Source organism: Leptonychotes weddellii, chromosome 5 (genome assembly GCF_054177405.1).
Source record: "Leptonychotes weddellii isolate Sample4059 chromosome 5, ASM5417740v2, whole genome shotgun sequence".
Classification (NCBI taxonomy): Eukaryota; Metazoa; Chordata; class Mammalia; order Carnivora; family Phocidae; genus Leptonychotes; species Leptonychotes weddellii.
Window position 1 is genome coordinate 72,350,483 of NC_138373.1, and position 25,990 is coordinate 72,376,472.

At 53.4% G+C, this 25,990-nt stretch overlaps 2 protein-coding genes across 14 annotated transcripts in view; both read right to left on the reverse strand.

Annotated features, from left to right (window-relative positions):
- CHD4 (chromodomain helicase DNA binding protein 4) overlaps positions 1-4,478 on the reverse strand; it is a 30,617-nt gene extending 26,139 nt beyond the window's left edge. For all 8 annotated transcript variants that reach the window (XR_004077162.2, XM_006737832.3, XM_081821091.1 and 5 more), the window contains exons 1-2: positions 4,352-4,478; positions 3,297-3,474 (exon numbers count right to left, since the gene is read on the reverse strand). Coding sequence is in view for 7 of the 8 variants with exons in the window: in XM_006737832.3 (XP_006737895.1) it covers positions 3,297-3,396 (100 nt within the window). In the remaining variant the exon portion in view is untranslated. The remainder of the gene's footprint in view (positions 1-3,296; positions 3,475-4,351) is intronic.
- An 8,005-nt stretch (positions 4,479-12,483) lies between these two features.
- On the reverse strand, positions 12,484-25,941 carry LPAR5 (lysophosphatidic acid receptor 5). Of its 6 annotated transcripts, none has more exons than XM_081821113.1 (2): positions 25,802-25,941; positions 12,484-16,099 (listed from the first exon to the last, which is right to left on the reverse strand). In XM_081821113.1, the coding sequence occupies exon 2, from the start codon at positions 15,901-15,903 to the stop codon at positions 14,797-14,799; it is 1,107 nt and encodes a 368-aa protein (XP_081677239.1). In that variant the 5' UTR covers positions 15,904-16,099; positions 25,802-25,941; the 3' UTR covers positions 12,484-14,796. The 6 variants fall into 6 exon arrangements, with proteins under 6 accessions (XP_081677239.1, XP_081677237.1, XP_081677236.1 ...); XM_081821111.1 differs by lacking the exon at positions 25,802-25,941 and adding an exon at positions 24,230-25,779; XM_081821110.1 differs by lacking the exon at positions 25,802-25,941 and adding an exon at positions 25,463-25,778.
- Between the last annotated feature and the right edge of the window lie 49 nt (positions 25,942-25,990).

Consider the following 25,990-nt stretch of genomic DNA (forward strand, 5'->3'; position numbering starts at 1 on the left):
CCCTAACAGGAGTCCTCTATATGTTCACCAGTGCAGCTGAAGCAAGCTGCTTAGAATTAACCAAATAAGAGAAACAGGTCTAGCCCTCCTCCAACTGTCCACCAAATATCCTACAAACCAGGGAATGAAAATGAAAGGTCCTACCCATAAGGCAAAAACGAGAGAATACACCTTCACTACATTCCCAGACGCTATCAGTCCAGGGGTCCCAGAAACCACACCCTTCACTACCCACTTTGGGTCATCATTGCTTAAAACCACCAGAATCCTCAAGCCCCAGGTTCAGTTGTCAGCCCAATATCACACCCACTCCCAAACATAATTTCCTTTCCCCATCTCCAGCTCCACTGTTCCTCCCCAGCTTCTCCTGGGTCAGTAGCCTCTTCTCCCCAGGGGCCCAAATCAGCCCAGCTGTCACCATCTCCTCCACACACCACCCCCCCATCCTCCTCCCATCTGGCTCCACCTCCTCCCCTGGCTGGGAGCACACACAAAGCCTGGGGTAATACTGAGAGCTCCTGGGCAGGGATAGGTGGGAAGGGGCACAGAGGGGGAGGAGAAGGCCAGGACGCAGCTTCCTTTGTAACTAACACACATTCACACCACCTCCCTCCTCCCTCCTCTCTCTCCTTCTTCCTAAGCCACCCCCGCCCAGGGAGGGGGGAGTGGAGAAGGGAGTGGAGAAAAGGAGGGAGTGCCTCACCCACTGAGGAGAGGGAAAATGGCTCCTGACCGCAGAAGCCAGCCCAGGGCACCCAGCTGCCAACATAGGACAGGAAGTAGCAGGGGAGGGGGGTGGGGTTGAGAGAGGTAGCCGAGGAAAGACTACCCTCACAAAGACTTCCCAAATTACTACCTGGCCCCAGGTCCACATGCCACTTCTCCTAACACCTATTCTGGGATGACACAGTTCTCAAGAGGCCACTCTTAATGTCCTAGGCAAGGAAACCCAAGACAAACATGAAGGGTAATACAAGAGGGACTGGGTTACTCCCTCAATCGTAATTATTTCTCCAATCATCAAAGCTAAGATTTAACAAAGGCTCAGTGGAGCTATGATCAGAGCATACAACCTTCTCAAATTTTTGATATCCAAAGTATTTACCTTGAGGAACGTGAGCCCACGAGAAGTCTCTACAACTCAGTTTCCTCCTCACCACCTACCTCCCGAAGAGTCCAAGCCATAGATCCTAAACCACCTCTCATAGATTAGTAGGAGCCACCTAGCCAACAGATGGGAGTGATGTCTACACCAAGAAAAAAGGAGCAGCACCTGGACAGTGCTGGACAACAATATGCTTCCTTCAATCCTACACATGCTCTTCGCCCCTGACCCCACAACTAGCCCTAAAATGCTTCTGGCTCCGCCCTTCCTGAGCAAGGCAGATACTAGGGAACATGAGACATTAAGCTTGACAAAGCACCATCAGCCTCCCCCCACTCAGCCCAGGATCAGGCCAGGCATAAGAAAGCCCCTCCCATTCCCTTGGGAATGGAACACCAGCCTGGATCTCACCAGAAAGAACCATTTTCTTCAGGCTTCTCTCCAGCAATCCCCATGTCGTCCCTCTCACTAATCAGTTACAGCTCTTGGTTCCTCGTCTCCCTTACCTCCATAAAAGCTGGATATAAGGACAAACCCACGCAGGTGAAGGGGATACCCATCCTAAGACCCCCAAACTTCTCAGGCAGATAATGTGCTGAGACAACATGCAGCAAAGTAGCTGAGACATAAAAGATTTGGGAAAGGGGCAGGAATGGGGTGTGGCAAGTGGAAAAACTGGGTCATGCTACAGCTTGGGGCAGAGTTCACCCTGGGAGCCTGCACAACTCCCAATCAACACGGGGGCAGCCCCAGACCAAGGGGCCAATGGGAAGCCAAGATGTGGAACCAACATTGGCTGGATAGCACTACTACTCCTCTGGCCCCTCACAGAAAGGATCAGATCATATTACCTATACCACCACCCCACCCCCACCTTGGGCAACAGCACAGAAATTTGCCACCTTGGCCTACACAGTGATGAGACTCAAGCCTAAGTTTCTTATCCCAACAACCGAAGACTCAGTAACAACACTGACCCCTCTCCTAAGTGGCCTCAGTTTCAAACGAAGACTTCCAAACTCAGAAGACACCAAATGTAGAAACATCTTTCCCAGACCACCTCAACTTGCTGCTAGAGCTAAGGAGAGACAAGGCAGAAGTGAAATATGTTTGATGGGAAACAAAAAACAGGACCAGAAAGCTCCGGAATTAAAGGAAAAATAAACATAAGCAGAGAAGATAAAAAAAATAGCATGAAAAAAAAAAGCTCGAAAAAAGGTCAAGAAAACAAGTAGGTGACTTAGCTAGAAGCTCTTTAAAAGACAGACGAAAGAGACATCCACTTAGATGCATGACATCAATCACCATTTGAGAAGAGACAAGGGCTACTCCAATCAGGCAGGGTGATTATAACCATACGGGTTTGGCCAGTCCAAGGAGCCACCCCGAAACACAGACAGAACAACCCCCAACACACCTACACAAACACTTCATGCCACCAGCCCAAACCCTAGGCTCCCTGCAGGGAGGCAGAAGCCTCTAGGAAAAAAGCCTATATTATGTCCACTTGCCATGGGAAGGGGGGGGTGCCCAGGGTGTCACCTCTGTTCTTTTGCCCCTCCCTAGTATATCCTTCAGGCTGTGACATCCTACCCCTAGCCCCCATCATTTCCCCACTTGAAACATTCCAGCAATCTGCCTGGCTAAAAGCGCTGCACATCCCAGCTGAGGAGCGCAATTCAAACTTCACACAGTTGAGACAGCACAGAAAACCGGTAACTGATCAGAAGCTAAAAATAATCAGATAGAGAGTAACCAGCACTCCCTTTCTCCTTTCCACAGCAGCAACCACAGGATCCTGCTAACACAGATGACCTGCAGATCTCCAACATGCAATTCTCAACACCCACCCCCCACCCCCACCCCGCCTCCAGGGGTCCCAGCCACCTGCATTCCTCCATGGACCCACACAAGGTAAGGTCGGCCAGCCCAGAGAGCTCCCTCAACCGGGAATTGCATAGCATTCCTGAAGACAGTGCAGCAAGCTTGCATCTCGGTCCCAGAGCCCAGGAGGCACATGGCTTCCACCCCCTCCCACAAGAGCTCCGCAGAAGGGAACCACTCCCTTCGGATGCCCTCCACCTCAGACTCTGCACAGAGAGAGAGAGAAACTCAACCCTGCCTCACCAGAGTCGCTAGGGAGGGCCCACATGCCTCCTTCCTGCCCTTGGGCCCTTGGGGAAGATGTTACCTGGGTGGGGTGGGGGCAGGCTGTTGTTCAAAAGTGCATCCATATCTTCCTCCTCGCTGCCCGCCGAGCAGGGGGACGGGGAGCCCAGGCCCGACGCCATCCCCTTCCGCTCCCGGCCAGGGAATTGGCCCAGCTGCTCCTGCCTGCGGCCTGGGGCCCTCTACACTGGCCCGAGTCACTGTGCGGGGGAGGGGGGGAAGAAAGAGAGAACAGTCAGTGACGCGCACTGTCCCCCTCCCCCACACCCACCCGCTCTTTCCGCCCACCACCACCAGCGGCCCCCCCACCCCAGCCACCCTAGCAGGGCACCCGAGCCACTCAGGCTGAACTTAGTTCCACACTCCTCGAGGGCAGCCCGGAAGCCGGCTCCCCAACCGGAGCCCCCCGGATGAGCGGGAGCGACGCCCCCGAGGGCAGGCTGGTGCAGGCGTGAGGAGGGGGAAAAACCAGGCTGGACCGAGCAGGGTGTGACGGGGGGGCGGGGAGGGAAGGGGGTCCGAGTGGCCACGGCGCGGGGGGGCCCGGGGGAGGCGGCAGGCGGCGAGGCGCTCGGGGACACAAGGTCACTTGGGGGTGGGGGGGCGCCTCCCTGCGCCTGGGGAGGGGCCAGTCCCCAGACAGGGCAGCTCTCCAAAGGCTGTCCTCTGGGACAACTCAGGTTCTCCGGAGGAGCTGCGGGGCCGAGGGGGCGTGGAGGCTCGGGCGCTCCAGGGGGCTGGAAGCTGGGACGCGGGGGGTGAGGGAGCGCCCACCGGGCAGGGGGCCGGGCCACGTGTCCCGGGGGGCAAGTGAGCAAAGGGCGAGGGGGCGGGCGCCGGGCATTGTGGGAGACCAAGCCCGAGGTGGGAGTCGCGGGGAGCAAGACTCGGGCCGGCTTAGGGCGGGGGTGGGGGGGCAGGGCGCCCTGCAGGCAAGGGAAAGGAAGGGTCGGCTCCTCTGGGCAGGGGGCGGTCCGCGAGTCCGGGACGTCTGAGGAAGAGGTGGGTGGAGGGATGAGCTTGGGGGCTGGTCGGGCTGAGAGAGGCGTCTCTTTGGGAACCCCGTGCTCTCCTCACCCCGGAGCCGCCGCAGGTCGCGCTGGGTCCGGCCCGGTGTCACTCCCGCTCCGGCTCCTCCTCGCCGCGGCCGAAGGGGGGAAAATGGCTCCGGCTCCGGCGTCGCCTCTTAAAGGGCCCGAAACACCGGCCGGGAAATCCCACCGCACAGGCCCCGCCCCCCCACGGACAGCCCATAATAACCTCAACCAACTCCAACCCCCCCCCCCACTACCGCCACCCTCCTCCCTAGGTCTCCCGGGCAACCCCCGCCCCCTCGTCGCTCAGGCAACCGTTGGCCACGCCCCCTTTGAGCGCGCGCGCGCGTGTCACCCGGGCAACCACCCACCTCCTGGCCATCCCATAATACACACGGACACCCCCCACCACCACCACCCCCCCACACACACACACTCCATACACCTATATGCCAAAGCTGTTGACATCTCATAATATTGCAGACCTTTTGCAACTAACCCTTTCCCCACGTCAGACATCCCATAATAGCCATCCTTTGCCAACTTCTTCACTCTTGGCCCCTAATGCTAACATCCCATAATAATTCGTCACCTCTCCTTCCCCATGGCCATCCCATAATAAGCACCCCTCCCAGCACTTCAGCCTCACAGCCCATAATACTCATCCCCATCCCCCACAGACATCCCATAATAACCACTCTTCATCCACCCCCAATTTGATATCCCATAATAGTCAGAAACTCCCCCCCCCACCACCACATTACAACAACGGACACTTCGGCCTCCTCCCACACACATCCCGTAATAATCAGTTTCCCACTTTCTATACTGACATCCCATAATAACCAACCCCCTAGCCTGAGCTGCCCTCAGCCCCTGCAGGCTAGGGTCTAGATCCTCACACCACCACCCTCAGCCTTCATACATTCATTCAAACTCCACAGCCCATAATAACCACTTCTTCTCTGTCAAAGAGATATCCCATAATGATCCGCAGCCTTACTGTCACCCTACAGATGGACATCTAATCTCCCTTTCTCTAAACGCTCCAAAGATATCCCATAATTTTACTCCCCCACCCACACCCTGATATCCCATAATAATGTCAAGGAGCCCGTGGTGCACCAGACATACTCTAACACTCCCAGGGCAGCCCAGTGTCACATCCCATAATGCTTCATCTCCAGCCACCACCCCTATACCTTTCCAGCCAGGCATCCCATAATATTCATATTCAAACCTCCCCCACCTCCACAGGCTGTCAGTCTATTCTAACACCCAGAGCCACAAGGGTGAAGCAGGCTACCCACACTGCCCTGTGCCGGCCTCAACTTGTACACACCTTTATCCCTTTCTGGGCCAAAGCAGTATCCTGGCATAAAGCCTCTTGATGTCTAGAACAAACCCTACCTTCCCTCATCCCATCATTTCCAGACACTTAGGAACTGAGAGTCAATCTAGGGCCCCACCCAATCCCACCAAAATCCAGTTATTCTCCAGATGCTTACCTTCAGCCCTTAAGTTTTGAGTAAGGCCAACCAAATACCATGCTGACCAGATGAGCCATTTACATGAAGTTTAATTCAGCCACAGCATCCCATAATAATTATAAACTCTTATCTTTAGAAAGGAGTCTTTAGACTATTTCTTAACATTTCAGCAGCCCTTCTCCCACGTCACCCTGCCTCCCCAGGTCAGGTGGTCCAACACGCCTGGGCCACTCCCATGGATGGACAACCCACCATGATGTGAAGTGAGGATCCTGCTATGTATATGCCAAGAACCAAGACCCGCTCTCTCCTCACGGCTACTCATGTTCATTCAACAGATGCTGCCAGAGCACCTAGGAAGGCACCAAGCTGGGCACCACAGGGAATGCAAGGACCACAGGTGCCTCCCTTCAAGAAGCATAAACAACCCATAAAACTATGAGACAAGATAGAATGTCTGATGTCAAGGGAACACTGCAGAGTGCTATTTCCCAATTTCCTGTTACAGAGAATAAAACAGATCCCAACTGGTCTCAGGAGAGATCAGATCCCAGGAGAGGTTCTTGATGGTCCTTCTAGAGGCTAGAAGGTATTCCAAAAGGATTTATGATATAGATGGGTGGTCAAGATATCTCCTATCCGTTCCCTACTGCACTAAGGGATTTTGATTAGAAAGCAATGTCCATCTATCCAGTGTTTCTAATACTGAAATCCCATAATATCATCATGTGCCTTCTTCTTGAGAGACACTTAACATGCCAGAATTGTTACCCTCATTCTTGAACACCAAATTCTGCTCACCCTCAATGTCCTGTATTTTTTAGCCACTTTCTTGTTTATATCCTGAAGTCTCATACTTCCAACTGCCCCCATTCTCATCTTGTTGGGGCCCCATTCTCCATCCAAAAAAACCCTTTGATGTATATAATATTCACCATCTTCCCTCCTCCCATGTACAAGCCAACACTCCAGGATGCCTCCTTCATTCAATTATGCTACAAGGTAGCCTTTCAATGTATACCCTCTCTTTCCCAGACTGGGCCTATCTTGCAGGTACCTTGGGGACCCAGTTCTGGGAAGTCCAAGAGCCCAGTCTTAACACCTGTTAGCCCTCAGAGAGCCTGATCCCATAAACCTGTCACTTTTCCCTCTTCCTGATCCCCAGGGAACCAGGACCCAAGTGAAAACCAATGTCCCAGCACCACTGCCTTGCTGCCCCCAACCCCCAAGGCAGAGATAATGTCTTTCTTTGCTCTCATGTGCCTTTTTCATACAAATACAAGACCTACGGCGGTGGAACAGGTTGGAGAGAAACCGAAAAGTCCTACGAGGAGCCTTCCTGATCAGAAGTGAGTAGGATGAACCTCACATGGTCTCTGCATTGCTCTTTTTATCCCCCTTTCCTAGAGAAAGGGCCTGGCCAGAGGACTCTGCCCTCCCCTAGGAACCCAGGGCTGGAGATGTGGCGAGGAGAAATAAATTCAGGAGAGGTAAGAGCTTGCTTCAAGAAGTTAGCATCCCTTTGCTTCCAAGCAGAGCACCAGTGATGCTGATACATCTTTTCACCAACTCCTGCCTCATTGAACTCCCCCTTTTGCCACATCCCTGTGGCGTGCAGGCCGTTTCCCCCGTTCTGCAAGGCTGCCATAGTCTTCCTCGTTCACATCTCATGTTATCAAGATTGGGCCCCATTCATTTGTGCAAACCCTCCCCCATGACTGTTCTGAGTACTAAGGATGAACCTTGTACTCCTCACTTAGGGGAGAAAGGCAGCTCTTTTAAGATACCATAATGTGGGTATATCTTCTTTCAACAAGATTCTCCTTGGCATGTAAAGCTGCTAGATACCTATTATGCCCTCCTCTCTCCCCTTTTCTCCAGGGAATCCAGCCTGCCTATGGGCCTCAAATTCCCTTCTGTAATATCTCCATCTGCTCCACAGCCCTTTCTTCTCATATATATACCCCATTACTACGGTGATTCATAATATAAACCAGGAAGAGAGTTTTCTAACGGTAGTCACAGCTCTGTGCCCGTGATTGTAAACACGGATCACTTTTGTCCCCCACAGTCCTCTGCCCCTAGCCCTGCAAGTTCTACCCACTTATCCCCTGCCTCATCTTACTCTCCACCTCTCCCTGCTCCCAAAACAAGGAGAATGTTAGAATCCCTTCCTCTCTTCTTGAGTTCCAGAGAGGGCTAGGATGTGTGTGTTTATGTATTGCTTTTGTGGTCTTTATGCTTCTTTGCTCCCCCACTCCCTACCCTGGCTCCATGCTACCCTTCCAGATAAATTACAAATAAGCCACTAGCAGTGATTGGCCCACAGAGACTAAGGGTGGGATAATCTCCTGATTAATGCACCCAGGGGGACAGCCTCTCTAGCCGGTTACCTTAGAGTTGTTTCCATCTCATGGTAGAGAAGAACCTAGAATAACCCTCAGAGTGGGTTGTCCATAGAGTTTTCAGCACATGCTCTCTCTACATCTCTTTTCTCTGTGAGCCCCAGAAAGTCTGCACATAAGAGGTCTAAGGGACCGGTGTTCTCTTGCTTTGTCAGAAAAAGGGCTTTGGAAGGACAACCTAGGGAAGAAAAGCCACACCGACAGTGCATTGTGATGGCTAGACAGGATGCAGGTGGTGCAGGGCGTGTGTGTGTGTGGGGGGGGGGTGACAGGCCAGGCATTTGTCCTTCAGGAGCGAACAGAGCCTCTGTTACCGGGGTGTGACTGCAAGGGTGCAAAGCCCCCCTGGCCCAACCCACCTACCTGAGCTGTGGTCCCAAGGCTCAAATCCAGGAAGGCAAAGGGGGGGAGGAGAGTACTTGGGTTCTGTGGTCACCCAGGAGCACTATTCCCTTTGGTGTGCCACACAGCCAGAACCCAGGCGCTCTCACTGCCAGCCCAGCTCTGCAGGCCCTGGACTCAGCAACCCTGCAGCTGACAAGCTGCAAAAGGACCCAGGTGTCCCGGGTTCAGATTTGACCAGCTCTAGCCTGCCCCAGGGGCCCCTTCAAACAGCTGTCCCAGAAGAACTTCTCCAGCCAGTTACTCTTGCCAGGCCTCAGGTCTGGCTCCAGGGCTCACCCCACCCTCCCCAGCTCCTTTCCCTCCCTCTTCCTTCCTTTCCTTCCTCACCCCCCCCCCCACAACCTCCCCAGAGCTTCACCTACCCAGGACAGCCCCACCCAGCTGTGCAGGGCACATCCCATAATAATCCTTCTCCTTGCTAGCCCCCACCCCCCCAAAAAAAGAGAGGCGGCCATCCCATAATAGCCACCCACAAGAGACATTCCGCGGTGACCGCCCCCTCCCTGCAGAGCTGCCGGGAGCAGCCATCCCATAATAGCTGGCCGCCTGTTTTACTGGTTACGGCTGTGGAGGGAGCTGGAGAGGAAATGGAGGGGAGGGGGGAGGGGAAGAGGATCAGGGGGCCCCCACTTTGTGGAGGGAGCAGGGGGAGGAGAGTGGCCCAAGGGGATTGGGAGCCAAGGGGACACTGTGCAGGTGGGAGGTGTGGTCCACTGGCCAATACAACCCTGCTTTAGGGCTTTCTCCCCATTCCCCAGGGGCTGCCTTTCCCCCTGAGCACCCTGGAGGTGTCTGCTAGTTAGGGGAGATGCCTAGGATGGGTTGAGGTGCTCAAAGTGTGTGCGTGTGGGGGGTGGATTTCAGGTGTTCCCCTTGGGCTGTTTGAGAGAGAAGGCAGACCTTAGAGAGGATGGCAAGAGAGTAAGGAGTGGGGGGGTTGGAGAAGAGCTCCTCAGGCCCTCCCCATTCTGCACCACCATCCCATAATAATCCCCCCAGCCCCACTCCCCCTCCCACACACGACATCCCATAATATCTTCTGGAGAAGCAGTCCCCGCAGTAGGTACAAAGAGCTATCCCATAATATGCTCCCCACCCCCACTCGCCACCCCCCCAACTTGGCCCCCCCCTCAGTCACATGCAGCCGGTGCCATCCCCCGCTGCTCCCCCCTCTGGCCACCGAAGGCCTTGCCAGCCCATAATACTCTTGCCTCTGGTCGCAGGAGGCCTCCAGCCCATAATATTCCCTTCCACCACCACCCCCCCCTTCCCGCCCCGCACCCCTTCCTCCCGCCTCCAGTTGGATCCGGGCCTCACCAGCCCATAATATTCCCCAGTCTCCTAAGGCTGTTCTAGCCCATAATACTCTCCCTGTCTCCTAAGGCCTCTCCATCCCATAATACTGCCAGACGCCTGACCTGTGGGCCAAACCCCAGCCCGTTCCACACATCGAGGCTGTGTCAGCGCCGCTGGTCTCCCTCCCTGTCCCTCCCTCCTCCCTCCTCGGAGCTTTCCCTCCCAGGCTCTCTCCCGCCCTCCTGCCCTAGGCCCCCCTCCCGGCCCCACCCTGTCTGGGCCCTTACTTCCCCTCCAGCCTCCTCTCTTGCCCTTTCTCCTTTGCTTGGTTCTTCATCCCATGCCCCCTCTCCTCTCCCTTTCAGGCACTTTTCTACCCACTCCTCTGTCTGTGGGATGGACATTAGGCCTAGTGGGGAGAGAGTGCCCCCAGAGGGCAACAGGCCAGTCACTGCCCCTGAAAACTGTCTACTTGACCTAGCACCATGGAAACTTGCCCAGCCTGCCTTGCTCACCCATCCCCTGGCCCTGGTTCTAATCGCTGGCAGAGCTCTGTCTGGGTGAGGATTCACCTTGAAGCCCTTGCTGTCTTCCAGAAACACTCCCCTTGGGCATCACAAACAGACTTTACCAGTAGCATCTCCTCCCCACACTCTTGTTGAAAAGAGAGCTCCCCCTTTTGGGATTTCTCTCAGGTGCCTTTCCAAGGTGATACCATTGACCTCACAGCAACCCAACAAGTAGATACTATGATCCCCATTTCACAGAGGAGAAAACAGAGGTTCAGAGAGTTGAAGTAACTTGCTAAAGTCACATTGTCAAGAAGTGACAGAGCTGAAATTAGTACCCGCCCAGGTTGGTTCTGAGAGCCTTTGGGATTCCCCAAGGCCCGTGTGAGAAACTTCACTTTTCGGTGTTATCTTCTCTGGAAAGGATATAGCATGGTGAGAGCTACCCAGCCTCCCTCTGTCTCCGGGGTCTCCTGAAAGAATGAAGAAGGGAGGCCTGTGGTGTGAGACTTAACCCCCCCTCCCCATTTCCTCCATGGGACCCCAGGAGGCAACCCAGTGGGGATTTCCCTCAAGACGGTTCAGGGCTAAGAGAGAAGCATCCCTGCCCCTTTGTGACCCCTTACCTTGGCCCTGGTTCTCCTGAATTTGTTCTATTTCAAGACCAATGATTGTTACTCTTCTCCAGGCTATTCTCACCATGGGGAGGGCCCATCCTACAGAGGAGGCAGACTTTGAGGAGAACCCCGGGGGGAGGTCTCCTCTTCAGCTTAGTTGGTGGACAAGCAGGAGGGCGGCCTCAGAGATGCAGGGTACCTCCCCGCTAAGGGAGGAAAGTCATGGCCAACTGCACCCAGGCTGAGCCACCCGGCCTGGGTATGCCACCAGCTAGCTACTCCCTTCTAAGGCCTCGATGGGGTGTGTTTCGGGGCTTGACACGACTGGAACCACGAGTGAGCCCAGTTCTCTGTGCTGACAGCTGCATGGTGCTCTGCGCAGGAACCTGGGGCCGGTGGAGGGGGAAGGGGCAGGTGGGGGGGTACGTGGGTTAGGAGTATGGAGGAAGTAGTGGAGCAGAGATGGTACAGCAGATTCAGGGTGAGAGAAGTAGCTGGGAGAGGTGGCCTGGGTGAGGAGGAGAAAGGAAACCAGGGAGGGTGGATGGGACAGAGCCAGGGGGAGAAGGTGGGAAGCCTCAGGAAGGGGAGATACGGTGGAATGTACTGCAAAGAATAGGAGTTTGGGAGCCAAATAGAAACCTCTTCCTGGTTGTGTGACCTTCAGACCGCAGCTTCTCTAGGGTGCTTCATCTGTAAAATGAGGATAATAATCGTCCCTAACTCAGAGGCTTATTATAATAATCAATCACTAAATAATATAATCAATAGTGGAGATCCCGGCACAGGGAGTATTTCCAAAACTTGTTAATGCTCTTCTCCCTCCATCTAGGATGTTCTCATTTTCCTCATTTGGATTTTCCTAAACCACAAATGGGGTCACTCTAGGACGCGGGGTGAAGGCTCTGGATCCCCTCACAGCTCGGGTCTGTCCTACTGTCCCTCAGTAATTGGAGAATCCTGTAAAAATGGCAGTGGTTGGCTACAGGTGTTCTTAAACTTCCCCAGCCTGTTACTTGTCAGCTTCTTCTGTTCATTCCCCCTCTGCCTGCCATATCTCCTGAATCTATTCCTGCCTCTATCTCGTGATAGAAACTCTTTGGATGTACTGAATGCGCCCCCAGAGCTTAAACCCCAGAGATTTCACACTGGAGGTGGCCCATTTCCATCCACCTCCACAGGCCATGGTCACACCTCTCCTTGACAATTTTAACAGCAGCCTGACCAGTCTTCCTTTCCCCCTTAGACGCCCCGCCTCACTTCCCGACCCCACACTGTGTATCAGAGTGATTAGAACCTCACTCAAGAACCTTTAGGGGCTTCCCACTGCCCACGAAATTAACTGCCAACACCTTACTCTGCATTCTTGCATCCTCTGTCTTGAATGGTAATTGTTGCCTTGTTCTGTGGTCCCCCACGAGATAGTAAACTACTCCACACCAAAATTCAACAATTCATCATTCAACGAATATTTATTAAGCACTTCTTTTGTGCCAGGAGCTGTTCTAGATGCTGGAGATACATCAGAGAACCAAGCAAACAAAAATCCCTGCCCCCAGGGACCTTACATTCTACCTGGGGGGGAAGGGGTGGAGAAACAGACAGGAAACTATAAAAATTATAAAAATAAATAATTATATAGTATGTTAGAAGATACTTGCTCTGTGAGCTTTCATCGCTCTGGAATTCATTCACATATCAGAATATAAAAATACTCAAGTAATTTTTAAAAACTGTGTTCAATTCAGTTTGGATAGGGCAAAGTTCTGAGACTTTGGACTACCACCACGTTTTATGCTCCTGGGGCATGGGTCTTGAACCCAAGGATGAAGCAAGATGGAGCAGGTGCTAACCATCAGGCCTCCTCTAGAGCTACAGGAGGGCCTGGCCTGGGGCTCTATCCTCCCACCAGATGGTGGAAGGCTCTACTTGAAAGCTATCACTGAGGAATCTGGGTCAGTTCTCCGCTTTGGCCACCAGGGGTCATTTTACCCCTGTAAATCACCATCTGGAGCAGTTCCTTGAAGACACACAAAAGGCTTAGTCCAAACTAAAACACAGAGAGACACACACAGGGAAACCCTGACAGTCTCTCTCTCTCTCTCACACACACACACACACACACACGCACGCACGCACATCATTGAGAGACCTAGCGAGAGAAATGCATACAGGACACACGCATGGCAGCAACTTCCTCACTTATGCAGAGTCTCAAGATGCCAACTCTGCAACCCCTCCCAGCCCTACTCCGGTAAAGAGGGAAGAAGGAAACAGTAGGTGGCCCATTAAGCAGTTTTCCATTTCCTTGCCTCCAGCTTGCTAAGAACAGACAGCCCGTTCCTGTCTTTCCATTGCACTCTTCTTTCCCTGGAAACTTCTTTCCTGGCTGTGGCAACAGTCCCCTTCTCCCTTTCCTGGGAAGGAGAAGCCCCACCCCTCCTCTGAGTGTTTGTGTGCCTAGTTCACCCCCACCTCAGAGCCGCGGCCCCCGCACCAGGAAGCCCAAAGTAATGTTGCACTGGGTGTGCAGCTCCTACCTGCCCCTGCACACCCTCAAGCCTTTGGGACTACAATTAGCAATTGATTTGTGGAGCGTTGCCCTGTCCCCCGCAGTAATAAAAAACAATGTATACATATGCCCTGGGAAGAAGTTACACGGGAACTCTAATACTGACTCTTGGAGGATGTCCACAAGGTCAAAGTTATTTTCGGAATACTACTACTCCCACTATGTTGTTTGTCCTTTGCAATCTCCTTACTCACAGGTATACGGTGGAGTTTTCCAGAGGCTTCCTGAAGTGTGATGACATTATTGCTCTCACAGCTAATGGAAGGTGTGCTTGTGTGTTTCTCTTGTTACAACTTATGAGTTTTTATTTCTAATATGGTTAAGTATCAAAAGAATAAAGTATAAGCAAAAACTCTTTGGAATCCTCGATTTTTAAGAGTTTGTAAAAGGGTCTGAGAACAAAGTTTGAGAGCTGCTACTTTAGTACAGAGAATGTTCTCCTTATTTCTAGATGAAGCGCCAGAGGCAGAGAGAATTTAGGACCTAGAATGGAGGAGGTCTCGGAAGTGGGGTGGGGTGGAAGGAGAAAGGACACCTAGGAAGGGCTACAGGGACCAGACTCTGGGGAGAAAACAGCCCTCTAACTCACAGTTCTATCCTGCCCCCAACCACCCCATGCTGCGTGTCAGGTCTAAATTGTTACAAGTCACTAACCAAGAATGAAACCGATTCTGTCTGTATCCAGTAAACTCTTGTATCCTGCCTCCATGCTGGGCAGGGCAAGGCCAGGTGGAAATGAGAGTGGGTGGCACCGGAGGCACTAAGACTGCCGTGGTTGGTCTAAATCCAGGACACTCATTTTCTGCTCCATCTACCAGCTCTCCATAGTGTTTCATGCCCACACCAAGGGCACGTCATCCAGTTGTCTGCCTCTGCACTGGGGAAGCTTACTGCACCACTCCCTCGGGACTGGGGAAGGGATCTGCCCCATGCTCCCCATCACCACCAAAGTAAAGAAGGCATTTCCACCAGCACTCTTCCTTCCCTGTGCCTCTGGCTCCCCGCACTTTGTTCTCTCATGCATTTATGGGCAGCAGTTGCCACCCAGAAGTCCAAGTGCCCAATTCACTTCCCTCACGTACACACCCTGTGAGCGCGCGTGTGAGCGGCGCGGGGCGGGGCGGGGCGGGGCGGGGCGGGGCGGGGCTGGGAGGTGGGGGTGAACACACAGGCACGCGACCGCACGATGTGCGTTCAGAGGGCCGAGTCCTCGGGGCGCTGGGTCAAGGGCGTCCCGAAGTTGGAAGGCCCAAGCAGCTCCTGACTGGCGGTAGCCGGACTGGTGACGAGGGTGCTCTCGATGGGCCGTTCGGCAAGCGCCCCCTGAGCCCCGTTGGTGGCCAAGGTCCTGGCGCGGAGCGGAGTGCCCAGGCCGCGCAGGGTGTTGCGGAAACCCTCGGCGCTGAAGTAGTACACCAGCGGGTCCAGCACGCAGTTGGCGCCGGCCAACAGCACCATCACCATGAGCACCTGGCGCACCCGGCCGCAGGCCTGGCCGCTGGCCGCCACCAGGTTGCCCCGCAGCAGCCCGTAGGCCGCCAGCGTGGCGTTGTAGGGCACGAAGCACAGCAGGAAGATGACGAGGTTGGCCAGCAGGAGGCGCACGGTCTTCCGCCGCCGCTGGCTCCGCGTGGCGTCGGGCCGCGCCAGGGTCCAGAAGACGCGACCCGACGAGTAGAGCATGGCCGCCAGGGGCAGCAGGAAGCCCAGCGCCTCGGCCAGCAGCACGAGCGGCAGCAGCTTGCCCTTCCACAGGTTGTCGCCGAAGCTCTCGAAGCACAGGTGCACCTGGCTGCCGTTGTAGCTGCAGGACGAGGGCCGGTGCACCAGGACGGTGGGCACGGCGAACACCACGATGAGCGCCCACACGCCCAGGCACAGCAGCCGCGCCACGCGGGGCCGCCGCAGGTGGCGCAGCCGCAGCGGGTGCACGATGGCCGCGTAGCGGTCCACGTTGATGAGGGTCAGGAAGATGCAGCTGCCGTACATGTTCGTCTGGAAGATGGCGCCCGCCGTCTGGCACAGGAGGTCGGGGAAGGACCAGTAGTGCCGGGCGTAGTAGGAGATGCGCACGGGCAGCGAGAGGGTGAAGAGCAGGTCGCTGGCCGCCAGGTTGCACATGTACACGCTCACCACGGAGTGCACGCGCAGCGCGCGCAGGAACACCCAGAGGGCCAGCGCGTTGAGGGGGAGCCCGGCGGCCAGCACCAGGCTGTAGGCCACCATGTGCAGGCGGTGGGTGCTCCGGTAGTCAGGGCACGGGGGAGCCAAGCTGGAGTCGTTGGCAGAGTCGCTCAGCATCGTACCACCGTGTGAGGAGGAGCTAGGCGGGGGGCATCGTCGGGCACGCTAGGGTGCGGGCATCGTGTTCATCTCCGCGGTGGAGCCCGGAGGCTGCGCAGAGACCGTCGTCGCCGCGCCGGCAGGGCATGGGAATGTGCGCTATGGCTGTCAGGGGTTGGATGCTTTGGGGTACCGCTTCATCAGCGGTGGAGACCTGGAATAGGAAGGCAAGCCGAAGTCAAGATTATGCGAGGACGGGGTAGAAGTCACAAATGTTTATCTAGCTAACCTGGCTGGCCTCTTGAGTCTTTTCTCAGCCTCAGATCTTTTCCCCACTTTCCGCCCGGCCAGAGAGGCTTTCTGCAGTAAGGCTACATCGCCCCGTGTTAGAGGCCCAGGCTCTGGAGTCAGACTACCTGGGTTCAAATCCTCGTTCTGCCAGCTTGCCTAGCTTTGTCCTCAGAAAGGTGACTTAATCTCTCTGAACCTCATTTTCCTTACCTGGGGAAAAAGGTGGTGGTTGGTGGTGGTGGTTTGGGGGGGGGGTCTCCTACTTCACGAGGTTGTTAGATTAAATGAGATATGTGTCACGTGCACAGGTTCTGCTAATAATATCTCTTCCTTTCTTCTACAGATGTTTACTGAGCTTTAGAAGGTTCCAGGAATGTTCACAGCCCTGAACAAAACAAAAGACTTGCCCCCATCTGCTTTACATTCCACTGAAGGGAGACAGATAATAAAGTGCAAATAAATAGGTATTATGTCAGATGGTGAGAAATCTGATGGAGCGCCTCCCCTGGAACTCCCCAGTTCTGCTGGCTCCCCATTATCTAAAGAATAAAGTTCAAATTCCCCAGTACAGTACAATATCTGAGCCTCACTTATCACATCCGTGGTCGCTCCTGTGTGGGCTGTGTTTGTGGTCAGAACAACCCAGGTTCAACTTGATTGTTTGACCACTCTCTCAGTTTCTTCATCTGTAAAATGGAGATACTAACATAATGGGCTCTCATGGGCTGATCACACACCAGCACAGTCCTGCCAGGCAGGGGAAGGTGCTGTCGGTTGAACTTTTCCAGGTGCTCCCCAGGAGGATCTACCTAGGGAGCTTCCCAGCTGGGGTTCTGCGATGGAGGGAGAAGGTGGTTTTTTAGTGAGGGCTCAGAGGGGACCCTAAGTCCAGAGAGTGTGGCAGTGAGGCAAGGACGTACCAAGGGCACTGCCAAGGCCACTGGAGAGAGCAGCCCCCGGCAGCCACAGTGCTCAGGCAAAAGCTCGTGGACAAAGGATATGGCCAGGAGATAGGGGAGCCAGAGGACAGGACATGGTCTCAGAATCCCACCCTCCTTAACGCCCTAATGCCACAGAAGCTACTCTTCCATCTTAACCCCCAAATTCCATCTTTGGGGGGTGGGTAAAATATACACAACATAAAATTTACCATTTTAACCTTTTTTTTTTTAAAGATTTTATTTATTCATTTGTCAGAGAGTGAGAGAGAGAGAGAGAGAGAGCACAAGCAGGGGGAGCTGCAGGCAGAGGGAGAAGCAGGCTTCCCGCTGAGCAAAGAGCCGGATGCGGGGCTCTATCCCAGGACCCTGGGATCATGACCTGAGCAGAAGGCAGACGCCTAACGACTAAGCTACCCAGACACCCTAACCATCTTTAAGTATACAATTCAGTGACATTAAGTACACTCACGATGTTGTGTGACCATCACTGCTATTTCCAGAACTTTTTCATCCTCCCAAACAACTCTATACCCGTTAAACACTAACTGCCCATTCTCTCCCCACATTCCCTCCAGCTCCTGGTAACCTCTATTCTACTTTCTGTCTCCAGAAATTTGCCTATTCTATTTGAATTAGTGTTTTCATTTTCTTTGGGTAAACACCCAGTAGTGCAATTACTGGATCATAGGGTAATTCTATTTTTAATTACTTGAGGAACCTCCAGACTGTTTTCCACAGTGGCTGCACCAGTTTGCATTCCCACCAATGGTCCACAAGGGTTCCCTTTTCTCCATATTCTCACCAGTACTTGTTATTTCTTGTCTTTTTTTTTTTTTTTTTTAGAGGGGCGAGGGGGCAAAGGGAGAGGGAGAGAAAGAATCTTAAGCAAGCTCCATGCCCAGTGTGGGTCCCAACACAGGCTCTATCCCACAAACCTGAGATCATAACCTGAGCCGAAATCAAGAGTCGGATGCTTAGTCCACTGAGCCACCGGGCACCCCTCTCATCCTGGTTTTGATTTCATTTCCCTGATGATGAGTGATGTTGAGCATCTTTGTCTGCTGGCTATCTGTATGTCTTCTTTGGAGAAATGTCTCTTGAGGTCCTCCGCCCATTTTTAAAATTAGATTATTGGTAGTTTTTTGGTGTTGAGTTGTGCGAGTTGAATTTGCCTATCCCTCATTTGAGTGGAATCATATAATAATACCTGTCCTTTTGTGTTTGGCTTCTTTCACTTAACATAAAGTTGTCAAGGTGCATCCATGTTCTAGTATGTATCAGAATTGCAATCTTTTTTATAGCTGAATGATGTATTTATATACATTTTTTGTCTATCTATTCATCTGTCCATGGTTACTTGGGTTTTTCCACCTTTTGGCTATTGTGGACAACACTGTGAACATGGGGTCCACATGCCATCTGAGGGAGCAAAGTTGTCCAGAGACCCTGAGCAATTATCCCAAGATCCTGGATTTTATTCCTCTTGAAAGGAATTTTTTTTTAAAGGGCGCCTGGGTGGCTCAGTCAGTTAAGCGTCTGCCTTCGGCTCAGGTCATGATCTCAGGGTCCTGGGATCGAGCCCCGCAGCGGGCTCCCTGCTCAGCGGGAAGCCTGCTTCTCCCTCTCCCCCCTGCTTGTGTTCCCTCTCTCACTGTCTCTCTCTCTGTCAAATAAATAAATAAAATTTTTTTTAAAAAGTTTTTTTTTTTTTAAGATTTATTTATGTGAGAGAGAGAGCATGTATGTGCCAGCATGAGGGGGAAGTGGGGCAGAGGGAGAGAATCCCCGGCAGACTCCCACTGAGTGCAGAGCCTGAAGTGGGGCTCACCGCAGGGCTCAATCCCAGGGCCCACCATATCATGACCTGAGCCAAAATCACGAGCCAGACGCTTAACCAACTGAGCCACCCAGGTTCCCCTTACGATTTTATTTTTAAGTAATCGCTACACCCAACGTGGAGCTTGAACTCATAACCCTGAGATCAAGAGTTGAACACTTCACCGACAGCCCACCAGGTGCCCCGGAACTGCTTAAATTCTTACATGGAACCAAGCTGTAAACCTGACTCTAAGTAAAGCTTTCCTGTGGGTTTCTTTGTTCATTTGTTCTCCCTTCAACCATGACTACCGGCAGTTTAAGACTTGTAAGAGGTTCAGTAGAACAGTTAAAGGAAATAAACATTTCCTCTGCAGAATACCAATTTCAGGGGCGCCTGGGTGGCTCAGTTGGTTAAGCGTCTGCCTTCGGCTCAGGTCGTGATCCCGGAGTCTTGGGATCGAGCCCTGCATCGGGCTCCCTGCTCCGCGGGAAGCCTGCTTCTCCCTTTCCCACCGCCCCCCCCACTTGTGTTCCCTCTCTCACTGTCTCTCTCTCTGTCAAAATAAATAAATAAAATCTTTAAAAAAAAATACCAATTTCGGGGCACCTGGGTGGCTCAGTCATTGGGTGTCTGCCTTCGGCTCAGGTCATGATCCCGGAGTGTCGGGATCAAGCCCCACATCGGGCTCCCTGCTCAGCGGAGTGCCTGCTTCTCCCTCTGCCGCTCCCCCTTGTTCTGCTCTCTCTCTCTCTCCCTCTCAAATAAATAAATAAATTCTTTAAAAAAAAAATACCAATTTCAACAACGAAAATCATACCAAATGGGGCTAAAACACGCTGAAAAGCAAGTAAGACCAGACTCTTTCCCTGACACATGCCCCACCTCCCATGCTTCTTTGCTCCAATCACACCACACTAATAGTAATTCTGCACAGACCTTAATGTGTTCAGGACTCTGCTCTTGCACGTGTGGTGCAGGCTCTTCTGCTTGGAATGCCCTGCCTCCCATTCTCCAACTGGCCAAGTCAATCATTTCTTAGGACACTGTGAAGCCTCGCCTGCCTTCCTCCCTCCCCACAAGGCAGATGTCTTTCCACTTTGTGCATGGTTCACCATAGGTGTCCCACCTGTATTGTAATTAGCTGTGCTTAGTCTGCCCCTCCCGTTAGACTGTGAGCTCCTAGAGGGGAGGGGCTGTGGACTGTGACTGAGTCATATTTGTCTTCCCAGCCACTACCTCCATAAACATTGAGTGAAAAAGGGGCGCCTGGGTGGCTCAGTTGGTTAAGCGACTGCCTTCGGCTCAGGTCATGATCCCGGAGTCCTGGGATCGAGTCCCACATCGGGCTCCCGGCTCGGCGGGGAGCCTGCTTCTCCCTCTGACCCTATCCCCTCTCATGCTGTTTCTCTCTCTCTCTCTCAAATAAATAAATAAAATCTTTAAAAAAAAAAAAAAAACATTGAGTGAAAAGTACTAGCGATCATTTACTGACCATTCACCACGTCCCAGGGTATTTTTTTTTTTTAAGATTTTATTTATTTATTTGACAGAGACAAAGCGAGAGAAGGAACACAAGCAGAGGGAGTGGGAGAGGGAGAAGCAGGCTTCCTGCTGAGCAGGGAGCCTGATGTGGGGCTTGATGCGGGGCTCGATCGCAGGACCCCAGGATCATGACAGGACCCCAGGATCATAACCTGAGCCGAAGGCAGACGCTTGATGACTGAGCCACCCAGGCGCCCCTACATCCCAGGGTATTTTATACACATGGTCTTTAATCCTTCCAACAGCCCTTTGAGGTAGGGGTTTATCCTCATTTTTACAGGAAAGGAAACAGAAAGCTCTAGAACTCTGTCAGCATTCAAATTCAGGATTCAAACCCAGCTCCCAGCTGCCCCAGGGCTGCTTGCAGCAAGAGTGGGCGGTGGGATATGAGGATGCACGCTGCCCAGAGCACCTGGTCCCTTACAGCTGCCCATAAGAAATCTGGGCCCACAGATAAACTGTTACTTCCTTATTTGCCCAGTTAAAATATACACTTTTTAATAGCCCACCCTTTCTCGAACTTCCAACACTGGTAACACAGACTCATCTCGCTTTCACACACACACACACAGGAATGCCCCTCCTTACGATGTCCTCTTACCTATTTAAGCACTTAAGTAGTTTGCTGCTTTGAACTTCTCAGTTTGTTTTACGAGTGTTTATTTGCTTCCATCAGCCCCGGCTGGATGGTAAGGTCGTGGGGTGGGGCCCCGTCGTCCATTGCTTTATTCCTAAGCTCACTCACACTTCAGTCTCCGTTCTTAGCAGGCCCATGTGACATTCACTGACTGCCTGGAAGGAAATCTGCCCCCCCACCCCATGTTCACACATCCTGTAATCTCGCTATAGTATCTCTTGTATCGGTCCCCCAACTGCTTCTTATCTTGCTCTATCTTGTCCACATGTATAACTCACTTAGTAGAAGACCATGCCCCCTAAAAGGCCTGTTTGGAAACAGCTTGCATTACAATCTCAGAAACAGTTTACACTATAATTACAGTCACACTTTGTCATTCTCAACCATTACCTGGAGAATCAATAGCTTCTTACAACTAGGAGGCACATGGGAGACAATGAATGAGTGAATGAATAATTATTTTCCAAGAATCCCAAGTATTTCTGTCAACCAAGTTACAATGTTAAAGACACCGGGCGCCTGGGTGGCTCAGTTGGTTAAGCGACTGCTTTCGGCTCAGGTCATGATCCTGGAGTCCTGGGATCGAGTCCCGCATCAGGCTCCCTGCTCGGCGGGGAGCCTGCTTCTCCCTCTGGCCCTCCCCCATCTCGTGCTCTCTCTCTCTGTCTCATTCTCTCTCTCAAATAAATAAAATCTTTAAAAAATAAAAAAATAAAAAAAATAATAAAAAAAAAAACAATGTTAAAGACACCAAAACGTATTAGGTGAGCTGCTACTTAAAGGTAAAATGAGGAAGCCTTTAGTAAAGCAGATGGTGATGCTTTTGTTACTGGATTCCACAGTGGAGAAGTCCTTTTTGTCAAAAAGTCATCCCTTTCTGACAGATACACACACAATGGCCCAAGCTGGGCGTTGAGAGCTGCCAGGCCCCTGCCCTGGTCCCCACCCCATCTGCCTGCTTCCCTGGGGCTCCTGTCATGGAGCTGCATGGGCACAGTGCCAGGCCAGATGGCAAAGATGGGGAAAACTGCCAAAAAGGAGGTAAACAGGAAATGGAAGGAGGGCTCTAGCTGGGGGGGGAGGGGCAGCCCAGGATCTCACCCCAATCCTGCCTTGAGAAAGAGGTCAGGTTGTAGAGGAGGTGGAGGAAGCGAAGACACAGCAGCTGTCCCAGAAAAGAACGAACACCGAGACTTCGTGTCACCAGAGAGGAGGAGGGACCGGGAGGCCCACATCATCTTAATAAGCTCCACGTGCACAGATGTGGTAATGAGCATAGCACTACACACATATGCATGTGCAAAGACACACAAAGGTGTAGGTACGCTAAGAGATGTGCACGCAAGATCCCTGCTAGCACACAATCACTATATACACACATCCGATAACACACAAGTGGGAGCATGCACCGAGGCGTGGACAACCAGGCCACAGAAGGAAGAGCAGACACAGCCCTGGCCTTAGGGACAATCTTCTTACCCGGACAGAGCATCAGGCAGCCTCAGGAGCACATCCCCACGCAGAGGTGCACGAACAGATCCCAGCGCCAAGACACTGAGGGGCCAGGGAAGCACCCTGGGGACGGCCCAGTGCACACCACCCACCCTCCACACCACTCACGCACCAGAGTCTGGACAGCCGCCTTTCTCCTCCCCCGGGGCTCTTTCAGCTTCCTACCGGCAAGTCCGAGGCCTAGGTTCCTGACGGCCTCAGGGCCTCTCCGGCCTGTCCCATTGCCCTCTGAGCTGGGCTGGGCACTGCTCTCTGCTGAGATAAGCCAGAGGGGCAGAGCTATTTTCTGCCAGGCAGGAAGTGAGAATTGAGTAAAAATGGGCAGGAGGCTAGGTCACAGTCATCCCTCTCGCTCCTCCACACAACCTGCCTGTGCCCATCCACACTTCTGGAGGCTGACCAGCCTTGCAGAGAGGGTTGAAGAGAAAGGAATAGGTGATTTGGGACAATGATGGGGGCAGGGAGGGGAGAGAAATAACTCTTCTTTGTCCAGCTTCCTCCTGTCTACCACACTCTCCATGCGTACCCCCCACCCTCCTGCACACCCGCCAAATGCCTTGCTCTGTCTCCTCTCTTTAGTCATTCACATCCTCCAGAAGTTTGAAAAGAAGGACTCTCAGATCTCATTCCCCTTGCCCCAGAAGATCTGTTCTAGAACAGCCCCAAACCTCATTTTAGATTCCGGAGGCCATAGCTGGAAGTCACAGCCAGCCAGTACGTCCCACCCCTGTGCGTTCTAACCGCCCTGTTAGCTAAGTTCACTTCAGCTGCTGTGTGCGGGCAGCATTGGGAGGATGGCCCCTTTGCCCACAGACAGGCTTAATTCTAAATTATACCCCTTTTTAAAAAGATTTTATTTATCTGAGAGAGAGAGAGCATGTGCATGCACGAGCCGGGCGGGGCGGGGCGAGGGGGAGGGAGAAGCAGGCTTCCCGCAGAGCAGGGAGCCCGATGTGGGGCTCGATCCCAGAACCCCAGGATCATGACCTGAGCCAAAGGCAGACACTTAACCGAATGAGCCACCCAGGCGCCCCTAAATTATACGTCTTAATACGTGTATGTTCAGACCCCAGACAGATCCAAACTAGGCAGGAGCCTCCAGCAGAAGCTTACTGAAGTGTGAAGGCTTTGTGAACAGCTCTGTCCTAGAGCTGCTCTGAGGACACAGATGAACCCCGCTCGCCTGAGGGGTCTATAGCGCAGAGATAGTACAATGTCACCACAGTGAGTGGACGGCCTCTTCCTTCCCCGGGGGAGTGGGGGGACACACAGGCCCCCCGCGGCTGTTGTGCCCTATCTCCACGGTCCCTCTTCCTGTTCCAGGCCTGCTCTGCTTCTCCAGCCAAAATTCCTGCTCCAGCCTCTCCCCACTGGGCCCCACCTCAGCCTGTCTCTTCCTGCATCATCCAGTATCATCCTCTGCCATGTCTTCTCCCCCTGGGTATTCTGACCTCATCTCTCCCGTTTTTTTCTGGGCAAAAGCAGAAAGCAAAGGTGGCCTACAGCTCAGGAATTGGTTTCCCCTGTGTGTGGATGTCACCTCACCACCTGCACATCTCCCTCCACCCTTTCAGGAGCTGGAAAAACAGGAAATAAAGTCACCATCCAGAGAAGTCGCTCGGACCGGATCAGCCCGCTGCCACAGCCCTGTGCCCTGAGTCGTCCGTGCACATCTTGCCCTTGCTTTGGGGCCTGGATGGGTCCTGCCCCCGCAGAGAAAGCCGGAGCCTTCTGATCTTTGACCTTGCTCTGAACTTGTGCTGCACTTCTTGCACGCCTCTGGCTTCGCCCTCCCCCTTTCTGCTGCTTCCTTCTGGTGTCCCCCCACCCCTGCACACAAGATGTCTGCTGCTGGGGTATACTCCGGCGGCAGCAGGCTGGGGGAGGGCCAACAGCATCAGGCAGAGACAGATGGAGTTGGGCTCTAGTGTCTCTTGAGAGGCCAGGAGGTGAGGCTTACGGGTATGGGCAAGTTCCTATTTTCCCCTCAATCCTTGCCTCCATCTCCCCCTGGGGCTACAACTTCCTCACCCTAAAAGGAGCCGGAGATACAACCTGGTGGCAGTTCCCCTTCTTGTCATGTGGGCTCCCCTAAATATAGGTAAGAGGTAGGCAGCTGCCCTTAGTAGTGTGATCCAAAGTTATCCTAAGGCCTTGCCGACCCCCAGATAGCTCCCCCACATGTCCTCAATATCTGAAATTCCATCCCCTTCATGCCACTCATGAGCCACATCCTATCAGAGTTATAGGGACATTAGAGACCGTCTCGTCTAATCCTCTCATATAGAAGATGGACACACTGGGTTTAAGCGGTGTTTCTCAAAGACCCCGTTAAGATACAACTTGGTTAGCTGGGAAGGATAACTGCAAGAACACATCTGTGCCAGTAAACCCATTAGTGGAGTTTAATCAATTAGTTCATTGTCATCTAGCAGAGGGTTTGGCCTGGGGGGAAGGGGAAGGGGGTCCCGGAGTTAAGTTTTATCTGAGAGTGGGAAAGGGCTAGACACCACCCCCAGAGAGCCCTCCTCAGTGGCTGTGGGAAGCCCAGGGTTCAGCATAACTGTGGTGGCTTCGGGGGCGGGGGAAGGAGAAGACACATCTCCCCAAGATGCTCCAGTGTGAGGGCCTCGGGCTTCAGAGGGGCACTCCTGGATGTGCCAAGTGTGGTGGCTGCCTCCCCTGGCTCGCTCCCCTTTTAGCTTTTTACTCTATTCAGTAAGGTTCTCCAGGTCCCATGGCGCACTCTCATCTCCATCCCCACCCATGAACCCCGTTCTAAAGGAGGGACTTGTGCCCCCTGCAAAGTTCAACCCCGCGGTGCCAGCCCCATACCTGTGCTCCCTGTGGCTTCCGCTGCCTGCTCTGGGCTTGGCTGGGCTGGTAGGACCTGCTCCTGAGGTGGGTGGGGACACGCTCTCCTGGCAGATCTCAGCGTGTCCCAGCTCCCTGCACTCACCCAACCCCACACGGGGCAGGGAGAGAGAGGAAGCAGTGCCCTCAGTGGCCTTTGCAGCCGATCAGTGAGAATGGCCCTCAGTCAAGCCCCAGCTCTTGCCTACTAATACCTCCCCCGACCCATTGCTCACACACTCCCTAGCTTCCGGGAAGCTCAACTGGAGCACCCACCCACTGATGCTAGATGACTAACCACCCACCCCGAGCTGTACTTACACCAGTTCCCCTGGGCGTCTCTTTCTCTTTTGCGTTCCAGCAGGTAGTTTCACTCTTGCCATTCATGGCCATGCCCCTCCCTGCCCGGGGCCATTCCTCCTTGCTTCTCTCTGGCTCCCGCAGGCTGTGAGCTCTGGGGGACGGGGGGGTGGGGGGGGGTGGGGGGACACGGACACATGACTCAGATGG

Excerpts from the sequence above, each read along its gene's own strand:
- LPAR5 (XM_081821113.1), bottom strand. The coding sequence starts at position 15,903 with ATGCTGAGCGACTCTGCCAACGACTCCAGCTTGGCTCCCCCGTGCCCT.